The 23216-nt window shown below is 58.2% G+C and overlaps 1 protein-coding gene across 7 annotated transcripts in view; it reads right to left on the bottom strand.

The window, feature by feature from the left end:
* Positions 1–375: 375 nt before the first annotated feature.
* The window catches only part of TRIM3 (tripartite motif containing 3), a 36431-nt gene continuing 13590 nt past the window's right edge, over positions 376–23216 (bottom strand). For 5 of the 7 annotated variants that reach the window (XM_084651497.1, XM_084651496.1, XM_084651502.1 and 2 more), the window contains 10 exons: positions 21751–21988; positions 21219–21370; positions 19424–19604; positions 17570–18293; positions 12998–13101; positions 12745–12912; positions 11316–11559; positions 9917–9987; positions 8437–8577; positions 376–2117 (listed from right to left, as the gene is read on the bottom strand). In XM_084651497.1, coding sequence (XP_084507623.1) covers positions 1965–2117; positions 8437–8577; positions 9917–9987; positions 11316–11559; positions 12745–12912; positions 12998–13101; positions 17570–18293; positions 19424–19604; positions 21219–21370; positions 21751–21988 — 2176 coding nt within the window. In that variant the 3' untranslated portion in view covers positions 376–1964. The remainder of the gene's footprint in view (positions 2118–8436; positions 8578–9916; positions 9988–11315; positions 11560–12744; positions 12913–12997; positions 13102–17569; positions 18294–19423; positions 19605–21218; positions 21371–21750; positions 21989–23216) is intronic. The other 2 variants (XM_084651498.1, XM_084651499.1) reach the window with 2 other exon arrangements.

Below are 23216 nucleotides of genomic sequence, written 5' to 3'. Positions count from 1 at the left end.
GAAAGCAGGGGAGGAGGCTGCCCCCGATACACCCCGTATCCCCAGCAGCTGGGTCAGTCTGGGTTACAGCACCCACAGATCCACCGTTCCACCAAGCGCTAGCAGATGCCCGGGGGGGCACCCCCTCCCACCCCACTCACTGACCCAGGGCCCCCTGACAGAGGCCCTTGGCTGCCCCTCGGCACCGCCCTCCGTGTGAGCCTGGCAATGCTGCAGCCCTGCGGGCCCCTGCACCCCAGGGCCCCACTCAGCCCTCTGTCCCCGCACCCTCCACAGCGCTGCACCCCCTGCCAAGCCCCCACTCATGGCAGCCCAGCGATCCTGGTGCCACGGGGAGGTTGGGCCTGCCTCCCCCGACAGGGACAGGGCCCAGCATACTTTCAGAATACTTTATTTTGTACATATGGTTCATTAGCATACGGCAGTCCCACCCCCACTTGCACCCATGTGTGGAGGGTGCTGGCTGTAACCCTGGGACTGCGGGGCTGAAAGCTGGGGGGGGAAGCTTAGATTCGTGGCTCCTGGGCGTGAGGGTAGCATTACCCTGGGGGCAGGAGGGGCAGGATCTGGCTCCTGGGGGGTTCATAGCGGCGATGGCTGTGGGGCTCCCTAGGCACGGGGGTGCAGCCAGGATTGGGGGCTCCCCTGGAGACTAGCCCCCAGCATGGAGGGGGAACTGGGCTGGACACCCTCCCACCCGTGGGGTCTGCGGGGGGGGGAGGGACTTGCCAGGACCTGGCAGTGCCATGATGGGCAGGCCTAGGGCATGCATCCCTGGAGTAACACAGAGTGAGACGCACCCACAGCCAGGGCCTGGCAGAGGCCAGGGCACGCCCCGCTGCCCAGACCCACGCCAGGCCGCTGCTCTGGGGCCTGCAGGTCCCACGACCCCTCCCTGCCCCCAGTGCTGGGCTCGGCAACCCCATCCCTGAACCCAGCCACAGAAATAAAGTGCAGATCAACCCTAGTGAGAAGGGAGACACAGGGAGGGAGAGAGGGGAACGTGGGGGAGGGGTTACTGGAGGGCAGATCGGGGTGGGCTGGGGGAGGCCACAGTGGGAAGGCAGCTGGGGGTTGCTGGTGGGGTGCATAGCTGGGAGACACCGGAGAGGTGAGAGGTGCCAGGGAGCACAACGGGCTTTGCTGGCGGCACATGGGGGCAGCAGGTTGGCATTGCAGGGGGCACAGCAGGGCAGGGGGTGGGCATTGCTGGCGGGCACCAGGGGGCTGGGCAGGTGTTGCTGGTGGGCACAGGGGGCAGGCACTGCTGGGTGGCACCAGAGGCAGCGGGCAGGCGGTGAGGGGTTGCACTGGGGGGTGGGCGTTGCTGCGGGCACTGCTGGGTTGCACTGGGGGGCGGTGGTGCTAGGTTTTACAAGGGAGTGGGCGGTGCTGCGGGCATTGGGGGGCGGGCGGTGGTGCTACATTGGGGGGTGGGCGGTGCTGGGTTCTACAGGGGAGTGGGGGGTCCGGGTGCTGGACTGCACTGGGGTGCAGGCAATGCTGGGGGCTCAGAGGTGGGAGTTGCTGGTGGGTACGGGGGCGGTGATAGGCAGGAGATGCTGCACCCCAGAGAGAAGGAACAACAGCCCCAGCTCCCGTATTCCCATTGACCGTCTGGCCCGGATGGCTGGGGTGAGGGGCAGCCCCCCAACAAACACCAAAGGGCCCAGGTGTGGGGGAAGGGAAGACAGCCCCTAACCTTCACCGCAACCAGGGGGACCTGCTGGGCCGCCCCTCTCCGCGGGCCAGTCTCCCTGCTGTGGGGCACAGGCCGGCAGGCTCAAGGGTGGGTCCCCCCTCGCCGGGCTCTTGCACTGCAGCTTGGGGGGCCCAGGGCTCCTGCAAGCCCCCCCAGTGGGGCTGGGCACTCAGCACAAGCCTGCAGGTGGGGGAGCAGCCCCTCGGTCTCTAGTCCAGGCAGTGGGGCAGGTGCAGGCTGGGGCCCACCCGGTGCCCCTCAGCTACTGCAGGTAGCGATAGGCCTTGAAACAGTGGTTGCCCGAGTCGGCCACCACCACGTGTCCGTCCGAGGTGAGCGCCAGGCCCTGCGGCCCATACAGCGGGTCGGCCAGCGTGTTGATGTAGGACAGGAAGGAGCCTGAGCTGTCGAAGACCTGCCGAGAGAGGGGACTGTGACAAACCTGAGGGACGGTCTCAGACTGAGGCGGTTCTGGAACAAACTGATGAATTTAAACAGCAATAAGTCACCAGGAGCAGGTGGTCACCCAAGAGTTCTGAAGGAACTGTGAAATTGCAGAACTACTCTGTAACCTATCGCTTACATCAGCTTCTGTCCCAGATGGCTGGAGGATAGCTAATGTGACACCAATTTTTAAAAAGGGCTCCAGAGGAGACCCTGGCAACTACAGGCCAATAAGCCTGACTTCAGTACCGGGCAAACTGGTTGAAACTAAAGAAAAGAACAAAATTGTCGGACACAGAGATGAACGTAATTTGTTGGGAAATAGTCAACATGGTTTTTGTAAAGGGAAATCCTGCCTCACTAATCTACTAGAATTGTTTGAGGGGATCAACAAGCACGCGGATAAGGGTGATCCAGTGGATACAGTGTGTTTAGATTCTCAGAAAGCCTTTGACAAGGTCCCTCACCAAAGGCTCTTAAGCAAAGTAAGCTGTCATGGGATAAGGGGGAAGGTCCTCTCATGAATTGGTAACTGGTTAAAAGACAGGAAACAAAGGGTAGGAGTAAATGGTCGGTTTTCACAATGGAGAGAGGTGAATAGTGGTGTCCTCCAGGGGTCTGTATGGGGCCCAGTCCTATTCAATATATTCATAAATGATCTGGAAAAAGGGGTAAACAGTAGGGCTGTCAATTAATCGCAGCTTTAATCACACTGTTAAACAATAGAATTCCAATTGCAATTAATTAAATATTTTTGGATGTTTTTCTACGTTTTCAAATATATTGATTTCAATTACAGCACAGAATACAAAGTGTACAGTGCTCACTTTATATATATATATATTTTTTGTTACAAATACCTGCACTCTAAAAACAAAAGGAATTTTTCAATTCACCTCACAGAAGTACTGTAGTGCATTCTCTTTAGAGATGGTGTCCCTAGCCTCTGTTTGCCAGAAGCTGGGAATGGGCGACAGGAGATGGCTCACTTGATGATTCCCTATTCTGTTCATTCCCTCTGGGGCACCTGGCACTGGCCACTGTCAGAGACCATCGTGCTGACCCAGTCTGGTCGTTCTTATGCTCTTTATCATGAAAGTGCAACTTACAAATGTAGGGTTTTTTTGTTATATAACTGCACTCAAAAACAAAACAATGCAAAACTTTAGAGCCTACAAGTCTAATTACGCTAACTTCTTGTTCAGCCAATCGCTAAGACAAACAAGTGCGTTCACTTTTGTGGGAGATAATGCTGCCCACTTCTTGTTTACAATGTCACCTGGAAGTGAGAACAGGCATTCACATGGGACTTTTGTAGATGGCATTGCAAGGTATTTACGTGCTAGATATTAAACATTTGTATGCCTCTTCATGCTTTGGCCACCATGTGATGTTATTGACATAATCTGTAACCATTTAGATCACGGTTGCAACCACTCTCATATATTTGCAGCAAATATTGTACAAAGGTTATCATATAAGGCGTCTAAGACAAGGTTATGTGTTGCTGGTTAGGATGATCCTGCCTGTTTGCACATATCATTTTGTATTTAAAGATATAAGTATTGGCTCTAGACTGTCTCTATTTCAAACTTCTGCTGTGCTTCTGGGTGACACCCCAGACATCAGCTCTGCCTAGCCTGCTGGATGGCCCATTAAGGACCATCAGTGACACAAGTGACCCATTGAGAGAAGGCAGACATGCCTTGGGACTCAGCAAGGCGTGCAGGGACCTGCCTAGGGACAAAACTCTGAGGTTTTTTCATGCCCTGTGCTGGAATGATTGTCTTAGAAAGAAAGAAAGAAAGAAAGAAAGAAAGAAAGAAAGAAAGAAAGAAAGAAAGAAAGACCACATGACAAGAGACTATAAAACCCTGCTGCAGCTCCTCTGTCTTGTCTTCAGTCCTTCTTGCCTCTGGAGGGACTTCGCTACAAACGGAAGCTCTACACAAAGGACTGAACGACCCAGCCAGCTGGGGATGTTCTCCAGAGACTTAATTTGAACCTGCCGTTTATTCCATCACTGCTACAAGCCTGAACCAAGAACTTTGACATTACTGTATGTCATGGATTCCATTTCACCAGTTCTAGCTCTCATCGCTCTCTTATTCCTTTTATGAATAAACCTTTAGATTTTAGATTAGAAAGGATTGGCAACAGCGTGATTTGTGGGTAAGATCTGATTTGTATATTGACCTGGGTCTGGGGCTTGGTCCTTTGGGATCGAGAGAACCTTTTTCCTTTTACTGGGGTATTGGTTTTCATAACCATTCGACCCCATAACGAGGGGCACTGGTGGGGATACTGGAGTGTCTGAGGGAATTGCTTGTGTGACTTACGTCTGACTTATGGGCAAAACCAAAGTCTTCTCTGTCTGGCTGGTTTGGTTTGCCTTGATGTGTATAGAAACCCTAGCCTTGGGCTGTAACTGCCCTGCTTGAAGCAATTTGTCCTGAATTGGCACTCTCAGCTGGGTCCCGCCAAAGCCAGCATGGTTACACACCATTCAAAAGACATGCTTCCATGCTGATGATGCTCGTTAAAAAAAATAATCCATTAATTAAATTTGTGACTGAACTCCTTGGGGGAGAATTGTATGTCTCCTGCTCTGTTTTACCTGGATTCTGCCATATATATTTCATGTTATAGCAGTCTCAGATAATGACCCAGCACGTAGAATCATAGAATATCAGGGTTGCAAGGGACCTCAGGAGGTCATCTAGTCCCACCCCCTGCTCAAAGCAGGACCAACCCCTAAATCATCCCAGCCAGGGCTTTGTCAAGCCGGGTCTTAAAAACCTCTAAGGATGGAGATTCCACCGCCTCCCTAGGTAATGCATTCCAGTGCTTTACCACCCACCTAGTGAAAAAGGTTTTCCTAATATCCAACCTAGACCGCCCCCACTGCAACTTGAGACCATTACACCTTGTTCTGTCATCTGCCATCACTTAGAACAGCTGAGCTCCGTTCTCTTTGGAACCCTCCATTCAGGTAGTTGAAGGCTGCTACCAAATCCCGCCTCACTCTTCTCCTCTGCTGACTAAATAACCCCAGTTCCCTCAGCCTCTCCTCATACGTCATATCCCCCAGCCCCCTAATAATTTTCGTTGCCCTCCACTGGACTCTCTTCAATTTGTCCACATCCTTTCTGTAGCAGGGGGCCCAAAACTGGACGCAATACTCCAGGGGTGGCCTCACCAATGCTGAATAGAGGGGAATAATCACTTCCCTTGATCTGCTGGCAGTGCTCCTACCAATATAGCCCAATATGCCATTAGCCTTCTTGGCAACAAGGGCACACTGTTGACTCATATCCAGCTTCTCGTCCACTGTAATCCCCAGGTCCTTTTCTGCAAAACTGCTGTTTAGCCAGTCGATCCCCGGCCTGTAGCAGTGCATGGGATTCTTCCGTCCTAAGTGCAGGACTCTGCACTTGTCCTTGTTGAACCTCATCAGATTTCTTTTGGCCCAATCCTCCAATTTGTCTAGGTCACTCTGGACCCTATCCTTACCCTCCAGCGTATCTATCTCTCCCCCGAACTTAGTGTCATCCACAAACTTGCTGAGTGTGTAATCCATCCCATCCTCCAGATCATTAATAAAGATGTTGAACAAAACTGGCCCCAGGACCGACCCTTGGGGTACTCCACTTGATACCAGCTGCCAACTAGAGATTGAGCTGTTGATCACTACCCGTTGAGCCCAACGATCTAGCCAGCTTTCTATCCACCTTATAGTCCATTCATCCAGCCCATACTTTATTAACTTGCTGGCAAGAATACTGTGGGAGACCGTATCAAAAGCTTTGCTAAAGTCAAGATATATCACATCCACCACTTTTCCCATATCCACAGAGCCAGTTATCTCATCACAGAAGGCAATCAGGTTGGTCAGGCATGACTTGCCCTTGGTGAATCCATGCTGAGTCTTCCTGATCACCTTCCGCTCCTCCAAGTGCTTCAAAATGGATTCCTTGAGGACCTGCTCCGTGATTTTTCAGGGACTGAGGTGAGGCTGACCAGTCTGTTCATTTTAAGAACACTTTCACTGCAGATTTGACAAAACGCAAAGAAGGTACCAATGTGCAATTTCTAAAGATAGCTACCGCACTCGACACAAGGTTTAAGAATCTGAAGCGCCTTCCAAAATCTGAGAGGGACGAGGTGTGGAGCAAACTTTCAAAAGCCTTAAAAAAGCAACACGCCGAGGAGAAAACTACAGAACCTGAACCACCAAAAAAGAAAATCAACCTTCTGCTGGTGGCATCTGACTCAGAGGATGAAAATGAACATGCGTCGGTCCGCTCTGCTTTGGATCATTATTGAACAGAACCTGTCATCAGCAAGGACGCGTGTCCCCTGGAATGGTGGTTGAAGCATGAAGGGACATAAGAATCTTTAGCGCATCTGGCACGTAAATATCTTGCTACACCAGTTACAAAAGTCCCATGCGAATGCCTGTTCTCACTTCCAGGTGACACTGTAAACAAGAAGTGGGCAGCATTATCTCCCACAAAAGTGAACACTTTTGAGCGATTGGCTGAACAAGAAGTAGGACTGAGTGGATAGGCTCTAACGTTTTACATTGTTTTGTTTTTTAATGCAGTTATTTTTGTACATAATTCTACATGTGTAAGTTCAACTTTCAGGATAAAGAGATTGCGCTACAGTCCTTGTAATGGGGGAACTGAAAAATGCTATCATATTTTTTTTACAGTGGAAATATTTGTAATCAGAAATAAAGTGAGCACTGTGCACTTTGTATTCTGTGCTGTAACTGAAATCAATATATTTGAAAATGAAAAAAAAAACATAAATATTTCAATAAATTGAATTCTATTATTGTTTAACAGTGTGATTAATCACAATTAATGTTTTTAATCGCTCGACAGCCGTAGTAACCAGTGATGTGGCAAAATTTGCAGATGATACAAAACTGCTCAAGATAGTTAAGTCCTAGGCAGACTGCGAAGAGCTACAAAAGGATCTCACAAAACTGGGTGACTGGGCAACAAACTGACAGACGAAATTCAATGTTGATAACTGAAAAATAATGCACATTGGAAAACATAATCCCCGCTATCCATATAAAATGATGGGGTCTAAATTAGCTGTTACCACTCAAGAAAGATCTTGGAGTCATTGTGGATAGTTCTCTGAAAACATCCACTCAGTGTGCAGCGGCAGTCAAAAAAGCTAACAGAATGCTGGGAATCATTAAGAAAGGGAGAGATAAGACGACAGAAAATATCAGATTGCCCCATCTAAATCCATGGTACGCCCACACCTTGAATACCGCGTGCAGATGTGGTCGCCATATCTCAAAAGTCAACAAAATTGATTAGGGGTCTGGATCCGTATGAGGAGAGATTAATAACACTGGGACTTTTCAGTTTGGAAAAGAGACGACTAAGGGGGGATATGATAGAGGTCTATAAACTCATGACTGGTGTGAAAACAGTAAATAAGGAAGCGTTATTTACTCCTCATAACACAAGAACTAGGCATCACCAAATGAAATTAACAGGCAGCAGGTTTAAAAGAAACAAAAGGAAGTATTTCTTCACACAACGCACAGTTAACCTGTGGAACTCCTTGCCAGAGGATGTTGTGAAGGCCAAGACCATAATCAGGGTTCAAAAAAGAACTAGCTAAGTTCATGGGGGATAGGTCCATCAGTGGCTATTAGCCAGGATGGGCAGGGTTGGTGTCCCTCGCCTCTGTTTGCCAGAAGCTAGGAATGGGCGACAGGGGATGGATCACTTGATGATTACCTGTTCAGTTCATTCCCTCTGGGGCACCTGGCATAGGCCACTGTCGGAAGACAGGATACTGGGCTGGATGGACCTTTGGTATGACCCAGTCTGGCCGATCTTTTGTTCTTATGTACTGCAGAGCCGGAGCACCACCCCCCAACAGGGTCTCCTCACCCCCCGGAACAACCTAGGCCCCTGCCCTGCCCTGCACAGTGCCAGGCCTGTAGGGGGTCTGAGCCACATCCTGGATTGCTACCCACCAGTGCCAGTCACAAGCTGGGCAGCCCTGGGGACAGCCTCATGGACCAGGGGAATCCCCTCCTGCTCCACATGTCACAAGCCTACGGAACTCACTGCCACCAGATACAAAGGGGCCGGGCACTTAGAGTCAAGGAGGGATGGGGCATTTCTCTAATGTCAGAGAAGTGAATGCCAATGTGTGGGGGGAGGGGAGGAACTGCTGCATCGGGGCAGGACCACCAGCCTGGCAGGTTCCCAGTGCCCCCCATGCAAGTCCCGGCCCTCGTGCCCTACCTGGATCCGGCTGTTGCCCCAGTCGGCCACGATGATGTTGCCGTTGGAATCCACGGCCACGCCGGTGGGAGCGTTGAACTGCCCGTTCCCCTCCCCGTGTGAGCCAAACTTGAAGAGGAACTCACCATCGGCGCTGTACACCTGGGGGAAGGAGAGGGGCTTGTCACCCCGCCAGCCACCACAGGGAGCCCCCGACCCAGCGCTTGGCTGGCAGGGACCCAGCCGGCTGGGACTGTGCCAGCACAGAAGGGCTAAGAGCTGGAACCTGGAGGAGGCGTTGGCTCGATGGAGGGCCACCACGGGCCGGGGAGCACCGGAGCGCGGGAGCGGGGCAGGTGGAAGGTGTGAGCAGGCCAAGGGGCCGGCAGGGGCCAGGCTGGGGCCTGGGGACCGGCAGCGAGGGAAAGGTCAACTCGTTCCATGGCAGACGGGCTGGGTGGCGACCTCTTAACCGCTGCTGCTCTTGGCTCCCCAAGGTCGCCCCACGCTGGGGCCGGGACTGGTGAACCCTACACTGCCCTCAGCTGGGCGGGGGGCCCTCCGCAGGGACACGGCTCCCCAGGGCCCATTGTGGCAGGAGGCGCTGGGCAGAGCGCAGCCGGGACGCAGGTGGCTGGAGCCCAGGGGGTCAGTCTCTGGGGTGCTGAGGCAGTGTATGCCGAGGAGAGCGGGATCCCGGGGGACTGGCCTGCAGAAGAGTTCCTCCCAGGGCCAATCCTGTGGCTAGGTGCCGGGGTGCGGGCAGGGCCAGGTGTGATGAAGTGGGGCTGTTCTTAATGTTTCCTCTGAATACTGTAGGGGTGCCTCAGTTTCCCCTAGGCATTTCTTAAATCTCTAGGGGGTGGAAATAAGGGGGTGTAATTGTTGCAGAGCAAAGGGCCAGGGTACATAAATGGCCGACACTCTGTCTCCTGGCAACTGATGGCCTGGGCTCTTGCCCACTGCAAGGTGAGAGCTAAAGGGTTGGAGAACAAAGGAATCAGGAGACCTCCTGGCCCGGGAAAGGGACAAAGCCCAGAGGAGGAGGGGCTGGAGAGAGTTTCAGTTGGGGGCAGGCTGGGGACGTGGAGTGAAGGGCAGATGGGGTTGTCTGGCTCACTGCCCCCCAAAATGGACTCGACTGAGGGGTCCTGTTCTCTGTACCTACAAGCTCTGGTTTAGACCATGTTCCCGTCGTCTAATAAACCTTCTGTTTTACTGGCTGGCTGAGAGTCACGTCTGACTGTGGAGTTGGGGGGCAGGACCCTCCGGCTTCCCCAGGACCCCACCTGGGTAGACTCGCTGTGGGAAGCGCACGGAGGGGCAGAGGAGGCTGAATGCTCCGAGGTCAGACCCAGGAAGGTGGAAGCCGGGTGAGCTGTGTGTCCTGCAGACAGGCTGCTCACAGAGAGGAGACTCCCCCAGAGTCCTGCCTGGCTTCATAGGGAGCAGTTCCAGAGCATCGCCCGGGGACCCCGTGACACCAGGGCCCGACTCTCACCTTCACCGAGTGGTTGTGGAAGTCGGTCACTACGATCTCGTTCTTGTTGTTAACAGCGACGAAGTGGGGCCCTGGGAGGAGAGAAAGAAACCCCTGAACCTGCCTCAGCGCATGGGGCTGGGGCGGGCTCTGCTCGTCGGGGCAGGAGCCAGCTGGGGGCAGCTGGGGCAGGGGGAACCAGTGCCTGCCTCATGGCGGGGCAGGTCTGTCACCCCATCAAATGCCCGCTCTCCTGGGGATGGGGCAGGGAGGGCACAAGCCAGGGGCAGTGGAAGGGCCCAGGCCAGGCCCTGGAGGTTAGTGCACAGTGAATGCTGTAAGGGTTCAGGAGCAGCTGGTCAGCCTGGGCACTGGGGTGGGTGTGTGAGAAAGGGCAGTTAGTGACCACAGCAGCTGCCAGACCCATTAGAGAGGGAGAGACTTCAGCAGGAAACACCAGCCCTGCAGGGCATCATGGCCATTCACAGAGGACAAGTGCTGAGAAAGGAGAGAAAAGAACCCAGGAGTCCTGACTCCCGGCCTGCCCCGCCCCAACCCACCAGACCTCACTCCCCTCCGAGGTGGGAGAGAACCCAGGAGTCCTGGCTCCCAGCCCCTCTTGCTCTAACCCACCAGACCCCACTCCCCTCCCAGCCGGGATAGAACCCAGGAGTCCTGGCTCCCAGCCCCTCTTGCTCTAACCCACCAGACCCCACTCCCCTCCCAGCCGGGAGAGAACCCAGGAGTCCTGGCTCCCAGCCCCTCTTGCTCTAACCCACCAGACCCCACTCCCCTCCCAGCCGGGATAGAACCCAGGAGTCCTGGCTCCCAGCCCCTCTTGCTCTAACCCACCAGACCCCACTCCCCTCCCAGCCGGGAGAGAACCCAGGAGTCCTGGCTCCCAGCCCCTCTTGCTCTAACCCACCAGACCCCACTCCCCTCCCAGCCGGGAGAGAACCCAGGAGTCCTGGCTCCCAGCCCCTCTTGCTCTAACCCACCAGACCCCAGTCCCCTCCCAGACAGGAGAGAACCCAGGAGTCCTGGCTCCCAGCCCCTCTTGCTCTAACCCACCAGACCCCACTCCCCTCCCAGCCGGGAGAGAACCCAGGAGTCCTGGCTCCCAGCCCCTCTTGCTCTAACCCACCAGACCCCAGTCCCCTCCCAGACAGGAGAGAACCCAGGAGTCCTGGCTCCCAGCCCCTCTTGCTCTAACCCACCAGACCCCACTCCCTTCCCAGCCGGGATAGAACCCAGGAGTCCTGGCCCCCAGACCCCCCTGCCCTAACCACTATCCCCCACTCCCTTCCCAGACAGGAGAGAACCCAGGAGTCCTGGCCCCCAGTCTCGCACTCAGGCCACAAGTGTGCGCTGCCTGTCCAAGCGCCCGGTAGCCCAGCGGAGTGAAGGTCACCAAACTCACCAGGCTGGCCCAGCAGGAAGCCAAAGGCATGCAGTAGTAAGGACCTGCCGGTCGCGGTATTACCATCGAGGGTACCTGCAAACTGCCGCTCCGCCGTGCCGCGGCTGCCGAACTTGGTCACCAGCTTCCCGTTGGACTGGAAGATGAAGACGCAGCAGGCCTTGTTGTCCACCACGATGATGTGGCCATTGCGGTCCACGGCCACACCCTTGGGGCCCATCAGCCGCCCAGCCCCGATCTTCGTCTGCAGCGGCAGGGAGCGGGACATTGGATCACATGGCCTGGGGACTGGAACCTGTACGAGCCCTGCCTCACTCCCTCCACCCACCCCCGCGTCTGGAATGGGAACAGCCTCCAGCCCTCAGGGCTGGCATGTCCCCAATAACCTGTCCCTGAGGAAGGGCCCCCAGGCTGGGGGGTTAGACCCTGCTATTCAGCCCCCTCTGGTGTTGTTCTGCAGACTCGTTACGGGGCACAAGAACGGCCAGACTGGGTCAGACCAAAGGTCCCCCTAGTCCAGTATCCTGTCTGCTGACAGTGGCCAATGCCAGGTGCCCCAGAGGGAATGAACAGAACAGGAAATCATCAAGTGATCCCCCGTCGCTCATCCCCAGCTTCTGGCAAACAGAGGCGAGGGACACCATCCCTGCCCATCCTGGCTGACAGCCATTGACGGACCTATCTTCCATGAGCTTATCTAGTTCTTTTTTGAACCCTGTTATAGTCTTGGCCTTCACAACATCCTCTGGCAAGGAGTTCCACAGGTTGACAGTGTGTGGTGCGAAAAAACCATGTTGACTCTTCCCCAACAAATTATGTTCATCTATCTTTCTGACAATTCTGTTCTTTACGATAGTTTCAACCAGTTTGCCTGCTACTGAAGTGAGGCTTACCAGCCTGTAATTGCCGGGATCACCTCTGGAGACCTTTTTAAAAATTGGTGTCACATTAGCTATCCTCCAGCCATCTGGGACAGAAGCTGATTTAAGCAATAGGTTACCTACCACAGTTAGTCGTCCTGCAATTTCACATTTGAGTTCCTTCAGAACTCTTGGGTGAATCCCATCGGGTCCTGGTGACTTATTACTGTTTAGTTTAACAATTTTTTCCCAAACCTCCTCTAACGATACCTCAATCTGGGACAGTTCTGCAGATTTGTCATCCTGCTCAGTTCCTGGCTCAGGGGACCTAGTGGCAGAGAGTTCCACAGGCCCGTTGTGAAGTGGATTTAGAAGTGTTTCATTTGCCCCAGTATACATTTGCTAACTGTCAGGGTCTCCCCTTCATTCCAGGGGGAAGGAGACACCCAAACCCACCTTCTCTGCCCCAGGCAGGTCTTTCTCTCCCTTGATCCCATCCCCTCTGGGCACTCACCAGCCCATCTGGTCATTCTCTGCCCTTCCCCCAACCCCCTGCCCTGCCCTCTCACCTTGAACTTGCCCTCGGGGGAGAAGATGCTGACCCAGCGGTTGTCGTAGTCAGCTATGATGATGTCCCCATTCATGTCAACCGTGACACCGGTGGGGCGCTGCAGCTGCCCTGGGGAACGGCCCCGGACGCCGAAGCGCAGCCGGAACTGGCCCTCGTTGGAGAAGACCTGGCGGGAGCAGAGCAAGGCGGTTGGTGGGGTGAAGCTGGAAGGGAGAGAGAGGGGAGGGGGCTTGGAGCTGACGAGTCCCTACCTGCACACACTGGTTATTGCTGTCGGCCACCACGATGCGACCGGAGTTGGAGGTGGAGATGCCCTGCAGGTTGGTGAATTCCCCCTTCTCCCGGCCTCGGCTTCCTACAGGCAGAGCACAGGGTGAGGGGGCATCAGCCAGGGGAGCCAGGCAGGAGGGGCGTGGGGAGCAGGCACAGAATCACAGCAGTGTAGGACCGGAGGGACTTGAGAGGTCCCTTGCTGCAATGGGACCTCCCTTGCTGCAATGTAAGCCCATTGCTTCTTGTCCTGTCCTCAGAAGTTAAGAAAAACAATTTTTCTCCCTCCTCCTTGTAAGAGCCTTTTAGGCACTTGAAAACTGTGATCATGTCTCTCTCAGTCTTCTCTTCTCCAGACTAAACAAACCCAATTTTTTCAATCTTCCCTCACAGGTCATGTTTTCTAGACCTTCCATCATTTTTGTTGCTCTTCTCTGGACTTTCTCCAATTTGTCCACATCCTTCCTGAAATGTGTCACCCAGAACGGGACACAATACTCCAGTTGAGGCCTAATCAGCACGGAGTAAAGCGGAAGAATTACTTCTCGTGTCTTGCTTACAACACTCCTGCTAATACATCCTAGAATGATGTTTGCTTTTTTTGCAACAGCATTACACTGTTGACTCATATTTAACTTGTGGTCCACTCTGACCCCCAGATCCGTTTCTGCAGTTCTCCTTCCTAGGCAGTCATTGCCCATTTTGTATGTGTGCAACTGATTGTTCCTTCCTAAGTGGGGTACTTTGCATTTGTCCTCATTGAATTTCATCCTATTTACTTCAGACCATTTCTCCAGGTTGTCCACAAACGTTTAAGTGCTCTCCCTATGCCAGTATCCAAATCATTAATGAAGATATCGAACGGCACCAGACCCAGGGCGGACTCCTGTGAGACCCCACTCGATATGCTGTCACATTCCCCAGGGTACAATCTTGATCTGTCCTTCCAGCTTGGAGTTCGGTTTTCCAAGCAGTCGCACACTCACCTTACAGGAGGTTTGTCTAGGCACACCTCCCTAGTTTGCTTATGAGAAGGCCATGAGCCTTATTAAAGCTGAGATATGTCACATCTCCCGCTTCCCCCCATCCACAAGGCTTGTTACCCTGTCGGAGAAGGAAATGAGGTTGGTGTGACACGATTTGTTCTTGACAAATCCATGCTGACTGTCACTTCTCACCTGATTCTCTTCTAGATGCTCAAAGACGGGCTGATTATTTGCTTCATTGCCACCGAGTGTCAGCTGTGATGCAGTGCTGAGCCGATCCGGCCTCCCTCAGGACCCTCTGGCTAAGTGCCGGGCTCAGCCGCGGCCTCCACGTCGCCCCAGGCAGCCAGCGGACGAGGGGAGGCCTGAGGCTTTGCTGGGGGAGCCGGGCCGAGCTCCCAGCACTGATGCCCGGGGGGGGGGGGGGGCACGGGCACTAAGGCGTTCCCTCCCCAGTGCTCACACCAAGGCCGCGTGGGGGGGGGGACACCTTGCTGATTTACACCCAGCCCCCAGGAGGGCAGGTGCTGCGTGGACACTGCGCCCTTTGTCGCCGGGCACCCCATCCGCTGGGCCCCTGCCGCACCAGCCTGTGCCCGGCTCACAATGGGGCAGGAGCTCAGACTAGCTCTGAGGACAGGCAAAGAGCAAGTTAAGAATGTAGACAGGTTAGCGGTCTTCCAGTCGGCAGGGCCTGATGAAACCCAGCCTAGAACACTCCAGGAGCTGGCTGAAGAGATCTCTGAGCCATTGGCCGTTAGCTTGGAGAACTTCTGGACGACCAGAGAGATCCCAGAAACTGGAAATGGTCAAGTATAGTTGTCAGGGATCCACAGGCCGGTGTCCTGGCCCAGCTCCGGGACAGGCCCTGGCAGTCCCCCTGCAGGCGTCAGCCCCCTCCGGGTCACACTTGCTGAGGTCAGCCCCTCGGCTCCCCCCTTCCCGGGACTGAACCTCGGAGCCCCCAGCCCCCACCGGGAGCTCCCTCAGCGAGTCCCCCTGGGTGGAACCCCGGTGGGAAACTTGTACCCCAAGAGAGCCGGGCACCCCCCTGCCTGACTCTGCAGTGACTCAGCCAGCGGGTAACAGCAGGGGGTGACTGGTTGTCTGGACCCAGCGCAGGGAGTCCTGGGTTAGCACCAGGAACGGAGAGTTACAGCCTGGGCCAGCCGGGTCGGATCAGAGCCCAGAGCCCTCCCAGCCCCTCTGTAATCCCCATCCACCAGCTTCTCCTTGTGCCACCCATGCTTATCACACACACCCCCCCGACCCCTCCTCAACCCTCTGTCCTCCAGCTGGTTGCATCGGCTGGCTGCCTGTGGAGGGGGGCCCATCCCTGGGCATCAGTTGCTAGGTCCAGGCAGTTGTCTTCTGGGCCTCTCCATGGGACCAGGCCCCAGCCAGCCAGGCACAGTCAGATCTGGGTCTCTGCAAAGAGAAAATGCCCCTCCCCCGCAGCTAACCATGCAGCACATGGGGAAAGTGAGGCACGCCCTGTGTTCATCCAAAATATGAAAAATTCCCACTCCATCACTTCAGGATCTATCTATAAACAGGGACATAACCCAGGGAATTACAGACCAGTCAGCTTAATCTGAGCTCCTGCCCCATTCACACTGAGGCTGGCTGTGTTCGTCATCTGATAGCTGCTTACGTTTGACCATAAGAACGGTCACACTGGGTCAGACCAAAGGTCCATCTAGCCCAGTATCCTGTCTTCCGACAATGGCTAGTGCCGGGTGCCCCAGAGGGAATGAACAGAACAGAGAATCATCAAGTGATCCATCCCCTGTCATCCAGTCCGAGCTTCTGGCCATCAGAGGCTAGGGACACCATCCCTGTCCATTCTGGCTATTAGCCATTGATGGACCTGTCCTCCATTAACTTATCTAGGTCTTTTTCGAACCCTGTTATAATCTTGGCCTTCACAACATCCTCTGGCAAGGAGTTCCACAGGTTGACAGTGTGTCGTGTGAAAAAATACTTTCTTTTGTTTGTTTTAAACCTGCTGCCTGTTAATTTCATTTGGTGACCCCTAATTCTTGTGTTATGAGAAGGAGTAAACAACACTTCCTTATTTACTTTCTCCACCCAGTCATGGTTTTATAGACCTCGACCATATCCCCCCTTAGTCACCTCTTTTCCAAGCTGAAAAGTCCCAGTCTTATTAATCTCTCCTCATATGGAAGCTGTTCCACGCCCCTCATCATTAATGTTGCCTTTTTCTGAACCTTTTCCAATTCCAACATATCTTTTTTGAGATGGGGAAACCACACCTGCGCGCAGTATTCAAGATGTGGGCATACCATGGATCTATCTAGAGGCAATATGATATTTTCTCTCGTCTTATCTCTCCATTTCCTAATGATTCCCAACATTCTGTTTGCTTTTCTGACTGCCACTGCCCATTGAGTGGATGAAGTGAAAACTGAAACAAAACAGGTATTTAGCACTTCAGCCCTTGCTGTGTTTTCTGTTATTCTCTTTCCCTCTTCACTGAGTAACAGGCCTACCCTGTGCTTGGTCTTCCTCTTGCTTCTCATGTGTCTGTAAAACGTTTTCTTGTTACCCTCTATGTCCCTGGCTCATTTAATCTCATTTTGTGCCTTGTGTGACAAAGTGAGAATGTTCTTTATGTCTTCTCTGAACACAGTGTGTGCCTCAGTTTCCCCATGTGTTACTCAAGTACTGAGGTGGTGGGACAGGGTGTGTTATCATTGCAGAGACCCCCAGAGGGCAGGTGTGGCTGCTGATGGGCTGCGGAGAACAGCGAACACTCGGCAGCCTGGCAACTGCTGACCAGGCCCCCTCCTCCGCAAGGAGCAGCCGGGGGTGTTGGTGCACCTGGGGTGACCTGCTGGACCGGGGAAAGGGACAAAGGACGGAGGACGGCAATGGGCATGATGGGGGCCGGGCAGATGGAAGCGAGTCATTCTCCTGGTTGGGGACTCAGGGGCGAGGGCCCAGGGCTCTGCCCCCCACCAGATGGACTTTGCTGAGGGTCCCCGATCCCGGTGCTACCAAGCTCTGTTCTACGCTGGGTTCCCGAAGATAATAACCCGTCTGTGCCACACGCGGGCTGGGAGTCACGGCTGGCTGCGGCGTGGGGGGCAGGGCCTTTTGGGGGTGAGGCTCCCCAGGGGTCCCGCCCAGGGGGACTCGCTGCGGGGAGCTCATGGGGTGACCAGGGGGCTGAACGCTCCGAGGCCAGACTCAGGAGGCCCCAAAGCAGAGCAGGGTCCTTGCCCTGGGACAGGTGCCCTGAGGGCAGACGCTGCCCAGATTCCTGCCTGGTGTCACTCAGAGCAGGGCCAGCGCCCCCAGCCTGGGCGCCCGGCACAGCCTGACCTGTCTCACTTTGTCCCCACTTGCTTGCATTGGTTTTTTTACATTCATCTTGCGCGAGCTGACGCTGGGAAGACGCTGGCCATTTCTGGGAAGGCTGAGGAGGCCAATGAGGTCTGTGCCCCCTGCAGGACCCTCTCCCTGCTGTGGGTGCCACCCCTAGGCAAGCCCCCTACTCTCAATGACCCCCAGTCCCCACAACCTCCCGGCCCTCGCGCTCACCCACGCGGAAGATGAGCTCGTCCTCGATGGGATTCTCCTTCTTCTTGCCGGTGCCGTACATGCTGGAGGGGCGCCGCACGGCCTTCTGCCGGATGTGCCCGCTGCTGGGGGACTTGACACGGCGCTTGACGTCGTCGGGCGAGGGGGGCACGTCGCAGGCCTTGAGGGCCTTGGTGCGGAAGGGGCTGCCCTTGATGGGCTGCCCATAGAGCAGGATGGAGAGCAGGAAGTCGCCCTCCTGCCGCGGCGTGTACACCAGCTCGTAGGTGCCGTTCTTGTTGTCCAGCACCTCGGCTTCGGCCCGGCTGCCGTCGGGCGCCGTCACCTGGGCCTGCAGGCTGGCGCTGCCGCTGCGTACCAGCTCCCCGGCCCTGTCCTTGGTGGTGATGGTGAGGGAGGAGGCCTGCCCCACCACTGCGTGCCGCAGCCCCTCGCCCGTGGCCACCGTCTTGTGGGCGATGGCGCTGGTGGTGATGAGCACGCCCAGGTTGAGGATGGACTTGCGGACGCCGTCCGTCTCCACCACGTAGTCCAGCTGGTCGTTCTCCTGCGGCTGCTCGGGGAACTCCTGGCTGGCCAGGGCGCTGAGCCGCTCACTCATCTGCTTCTTCACCAGCAGCACCTCGGTCTCCGTGCCATGGTGCAACGCCTGCTCCGTGAAGGTGCAGCTGCTCAGGATGTTCTCCTGGCCCTGCCGCAGGGCGTCCAGCTGGGCCTGGAGCACCTGGGGAAGGGGCACATCAGCCAGCGGGGCATGGGAGGGACAGCAGGGGCGGGGCGGGGCTGGGGGGCAGGATCAGCCAGCAGGGCACAGATGGGGCTGGGGGGCAGGGACGGGGCATGGCGCAGGGGCAGCGGGGGGCAGGGGCAGCTTGAGGGCAGAGGCGGGGCAGGGCTGGGCTGGGCTGGGCTTGGGGGCAGCCAGCGGGGCATGGATGGGGCTGGGCTGGGGCAGGGTCAGCTGAGGGGCAGGGGGCGGGGTGGGGCTGGGGGCAGGGGCAGCCATCGGGGCACAGCCAAGGCAGGGCCAGGTGGATGCCCAGCGACAAACTGCTCAGAGGGACAATGCTGCTCCCCCGGGGCACTTCCTTTTACTCGTCTCCCAAGTCACTCTGCACGGTAGGGTCTATGGGGTGTATCTGCAGGGGGTGCTGGGGTAGAGCTATGGGGGTTCTGGGTGGGGCAGGCAGGGCTATCGGGGGCTCTGACAGAGTGGGAATTTTTTGTAATATTTAGATAAATCCGGTTCCCCTGTGTGCGTGGCTCACTAGGTGGTTGGCAGAGACCCAGAGATCGGCTGTGACAGCGCCTGGCTGCCTGGGGCCCAGGCCCATGGGGAGCCCCACAAGACAACGGCCCCTCCAACTGCCCGGACATTTGGCACCTAGCAACTAACGCCCGGGGGATGGGCCCCGCTCGGCAGGGAGCCAGCCCCTGTGACCAGCCAGAGAGCAAAGGGCGGAGGAGGGGCCAGGGAGAGGGGTTGGGAAGTGGGGGGCTGCCGGAAGCAAGAGACGCTCCTGGACGGGGATTACAGAGGGGCCGGGAGGCTCTGGGCTCTGATCCGACCCGGCTGGCCCAGGCTCTAACTCTCCGTGCTGGGTCCAGACCCCCAGGCAGCCCCCTGCTGTTACCTGCTGGCTGAGTCACTGCAGAGTCAGGCAGGGGGATGCCCGGCTCTCTTGGGGTACAAGTCTCCTGCCGGGGTCCCACCCAGGGGGACTCACCAAGGGAGCTCCCGGCGTGAGCTCCGAGGGTCGGTCCCTGGGGAGGGAGCTGGGGGGCAGACCCTGGCCGGAGCAGGGCACCAGGCCGGTGAGCCGGACCAGAGGCACAGGGAGGGGCTGGGGTTACCTTCTGCTTGGCGCTGCAGGTGGCCTCCAGGTCACGCACGAGCAGCCCCTTGCGCTGCTGCAGGGCCTGCTCCAGCTCCCCGAAGGAGCCGCTGATCTCGCCCACGGCGGCGTTCTTCCGCTCGACGAGCTGCTTGCTGATCTCGGTCACCAGCCCGATGGCAGCCGTCAGCTGGGGCAGCCTGCGGGGGGGCGGGGCCGTCACCCACGGGGCAGCCCCCTACACCCCGTCCCCCACGGGGCAGCCCCCCCCACAGCCATCAGCTGGGGCAGCCTGCGGGGGGGCGGGGCCGTCACCCACGGGGCAGCCCCCCTACACCCCGTCCCCTACGGGGCAGCCCCCCCCACAGCCATCAGCTGGGGCAGCCTGCGGGGGGGCGGGGCCGTCACCCACGGGGCAGCCCCCCTACACCCCGTCCCCCACGGGGCAGCCGCCCCCACAGCCATCAGCTGGGGCAGCCTGCGGGGGGGCGGGGCCGTCACCCACGGGGCAGCCCCCTACACCCCGTCCCCCACGGGGCAGCCCCCCCCACAGCCATCAGCTGGGGTAGCCTGCGGGGGAGCGGGGCCGTCACCCACGGGGCAGCCCCCCCCACAGCCATCAGCTGGGGCAGCCTGTGGGGGGGCGGGGCCGTCACCCACGGGGCAGCCCCCTACACCCCGTCCCCCACGGGGCAGCCCCCCCCACAGCCATCAGCTGGGGCAGCCTGCGGGGGGGCGGGGCCGTCACCCACGGGGCAGCCCCCCTACACCCCGTCCCCCACGGGGCAGCCCCCCTCACAGCCATCAGCTGGGGCAGCCTGCGGGGGGGCGGGGCCGTCACCCACGGGGCAGCCCCCCTACACCCCGTCCCCCACGGGGCAGCCCCCCCCACAGCCGTCAGCTGGGGCAGCCTGCGGGGGGGCGGGGCCGTCACCCACGGGGCAGCCCCCCTACACCCCGTCCCCCACGGGGCAGCCCCCCCCACAGCCGTCAGCTGGGGTAGCCTGCGGGGGGGCGGAGCCGTCACCCACGGGGCAGCCCCCTACACCCCGTCCCCCACGGGGCAGCCCCCCCCACAGCCATCAGCTGGGGCAGCCTGCGGGGGGGCGGGGCCGTCACCCACGGGGCAGCCCCCCCTACACCCCGGCCCCCACGGGGCAGCCCCCCCCCACAGCCATCAGCTGGGGTAGCCTGTGGGGGGGCGGGGCCGTCACCCACGGGGCAGCCCCCCTACACCCCGTCCCCCACGGGGCAGCCCCCCCCACAGCCATCAGCTGGGGCAGCCTGCGGGGGAGCGGGGCCGTCACCCACGGGGCAGCCCCCCTACACCCCGTCCCCCACGGGGCAGCCCCCCCCACAGCCATCAGCTGGGGCAGCCTGCGGGGGAGCGGGGCCGTCACCCACGGGGCAGCCCCCCTACACCCCGTCCCCCACGGGGCAGCCCCCCCCACAGCCATCAGCTGGGGCAGCCTGCGGGGGGGCGGGGCCGTCACCCACGGGGCAGCCCCCCCTACACCCCGGCCCCCACGGGGCAGCCCCCCCTCACAGCCATCAGCTGGGGTAGCCTGCGGGGGAGCGGGGCCGTCACCCACGGGGCAGCCCCCCCTACACCCCGGCCCCCACGGGGCAGCCCCCCCCACAGCCATCAGCTGGGGTAGCCTGCGGGGGAGCGGGGCCGTCACCCACAGGGCAGCCCGCCCTACACCCCGGCCCCCACGGGGCAGCCGCCCCTCACAGCCAGTTCCACACCTGGGAACCTCCCCTTGTGCAGGACACCAGCTCCCCCACCCCGCCCTCTCCCCAGCTCCCCATACCGGCTCTTGATGGCGTCGAGCTGCTCCTGCAGCGAGGCCTTGTGCTGCTCCACCACGTTGCGCAGGGGCACGGTGACGTGCTCCCGGTGCTCGCCCTCCGTGCACTCGCGGCACATGGCCGTCTCGCACGACTCGCAGTAGAACTCCATCACCTGGGGGCGGGCAGGGGCCGTCAGGGGCTGCCACTCCCCACGGCTGCAGGCCCCCCAGCCCTGGCTGTCCAGGTCCCGGGGGCGGGGCGGGGAGGAGGCTGGCACCAGGCCAGAAAGCCCCCCTCGCTCTGTCACTCCGCTCCCAGAGAAGTGGGGTCACCCTGCTCCCTCCCCTTCATGGGCTCCTGCCCAGGCCACCTCCCCCAAGCCAGGCTGGCACCCAGCTCCCTGAAAAGTGGGGGCACTCTGGCCTGGCCCTTTCTCCTAGGGGCCCCCACCTCCCCAGGACGCGGGGTCACCCCGCCCCTCTCCCGGCCAGGGGCCCCCACCTCCCCAGGACGCGGGGTCACCCCGCCCCTCTCCCGGCCAGGGGCCCCCACCTTGCCCTCGTGGTTGGGGCAGGACAGCGGCTGGCCGGTGATGGCGCTGACGGGGTCCAGCGTGGTGGCGTCCGGGCGGCTGCTGCCCTCGGGGGTGCGCTGCAGCACCTCCATGAGGTTGGTGATGAAGAAGTTGCTCTGGAGTGCGGCCACGCCCTGCTCCGGCAGGATGGAGGTCTGGCGGCACACGGGGCAAGACAGGGTGAGGCTCTGGGGCGGGATATAGTTCTGGAGACACCTGGGACAGAGCGGGCAAAACAAGAGGGTCAGGAGGCGCGGGCCAGGCTGAGGGCAGGCTGCAGGGAGCTCGGCTGGGCCAGCACCGGGACAAGTGGAGCCTACGAGGGTGGATCGGACAGACGGGGAAGGGATCCGGGCAGGGGGAGATGGACGGACGGGGGCAGAGAGGGAGGGAGAGACAAACAGTCGGACAGGGAGGGAGGAGATCCGGACAAACGAGTGCACGCCAGGCAGCAGGGTGATCCCAGAGACGAGCCAGCCATGAGCCCTGTGAATGGGGTGGGACAGACGGACGGACAGGTGAGTGGGTGCGGGACAGTGGGGAGCTGGGGGGGAAAATGAGGCAGAGGGAGATAAGTGAACATCACTCCAGGGGGGTGCAGAGGGTCACGCCCTGAGACACCCAAAATGAAGCTCCCCCCAGGCAGCTCTGATGGAAGGGGGGGCACCTGTCCCCTTCAAAATTCTTTCCCATCGCCCCTGGGCCAGCCCGGCCTGGTCGCTCTCCCCGGGCAGGAATCTCTCCGGCCACTGAGAGTTCCCAGAGCCCATCTCTGCCCCCACCTCTCTTCCACACCGGGGGGTGGATCCAGCGCGGGGAATGGACCCAGTGCAGCGCCCGGGGGAGGGAGAGCAATACAGCGATGCACAGACAATCCAGGAAGTTTTTGGAAAGCGTCGGGGACAATTTCCTGGCGCAAGTGCTGGAGGAACCAACTAGGGGTGGAGCTCTTCTTGACCTGCTGCTCACAAACCGGGAAGAATTAGTAGGGGAAGCAAAAGTGGATGGGAACCTGGGAGGCAGTGACCATGAGATGGTCGAGTTCAGGATCCTGACACAAGGAAGAAAGGAAAGCAGCAGAATACGGACCCTGGACTTCAGGAAAGCAGACTTTGACTGCCTCAGGGAACTGATGGGTAGGATCCCCTGGGAGAATAACATGAGGGGGAAAAGAGTCCAAGAGAGCTGGCTGTATTTCAAAGAATCCCTATTGAGGTTACAGGGACAAACCATCCCGATGTGTCGAAAGAATAGTAAATATGGCAGGCGACCAGCTTGGCTTAACAGTGAAATCCTTGCTGATCTTAAACACAAAAAAGAAGCTTACAAGAAGTGGAAGATTGGACAAATGACCAGGGATGAGTATAAAAATATTGCTCGGGCATGCAGGAGTGAAATCAGGAAGGTCAAATCACACCTGGAGTTGCAGCTAGCAAGAGATGTT

This window comes from Lepidochelys olivacea, assembly GCF_965140295.1.
Source record: "Lepidochelys olivacea isolate rLepOli2 genome assembly, chromosome: 1".
Lineage (NCBI taxonomy): Eukaryota > Metazoa > Chordata > Testudines > Cheloniidae > Lepidochelys > Lepidochelys olivacea.
Note: the sequence above shows the minus strand (reverse complement) of the source record. Positions and strands in the feature narration are given on the sequence as shown.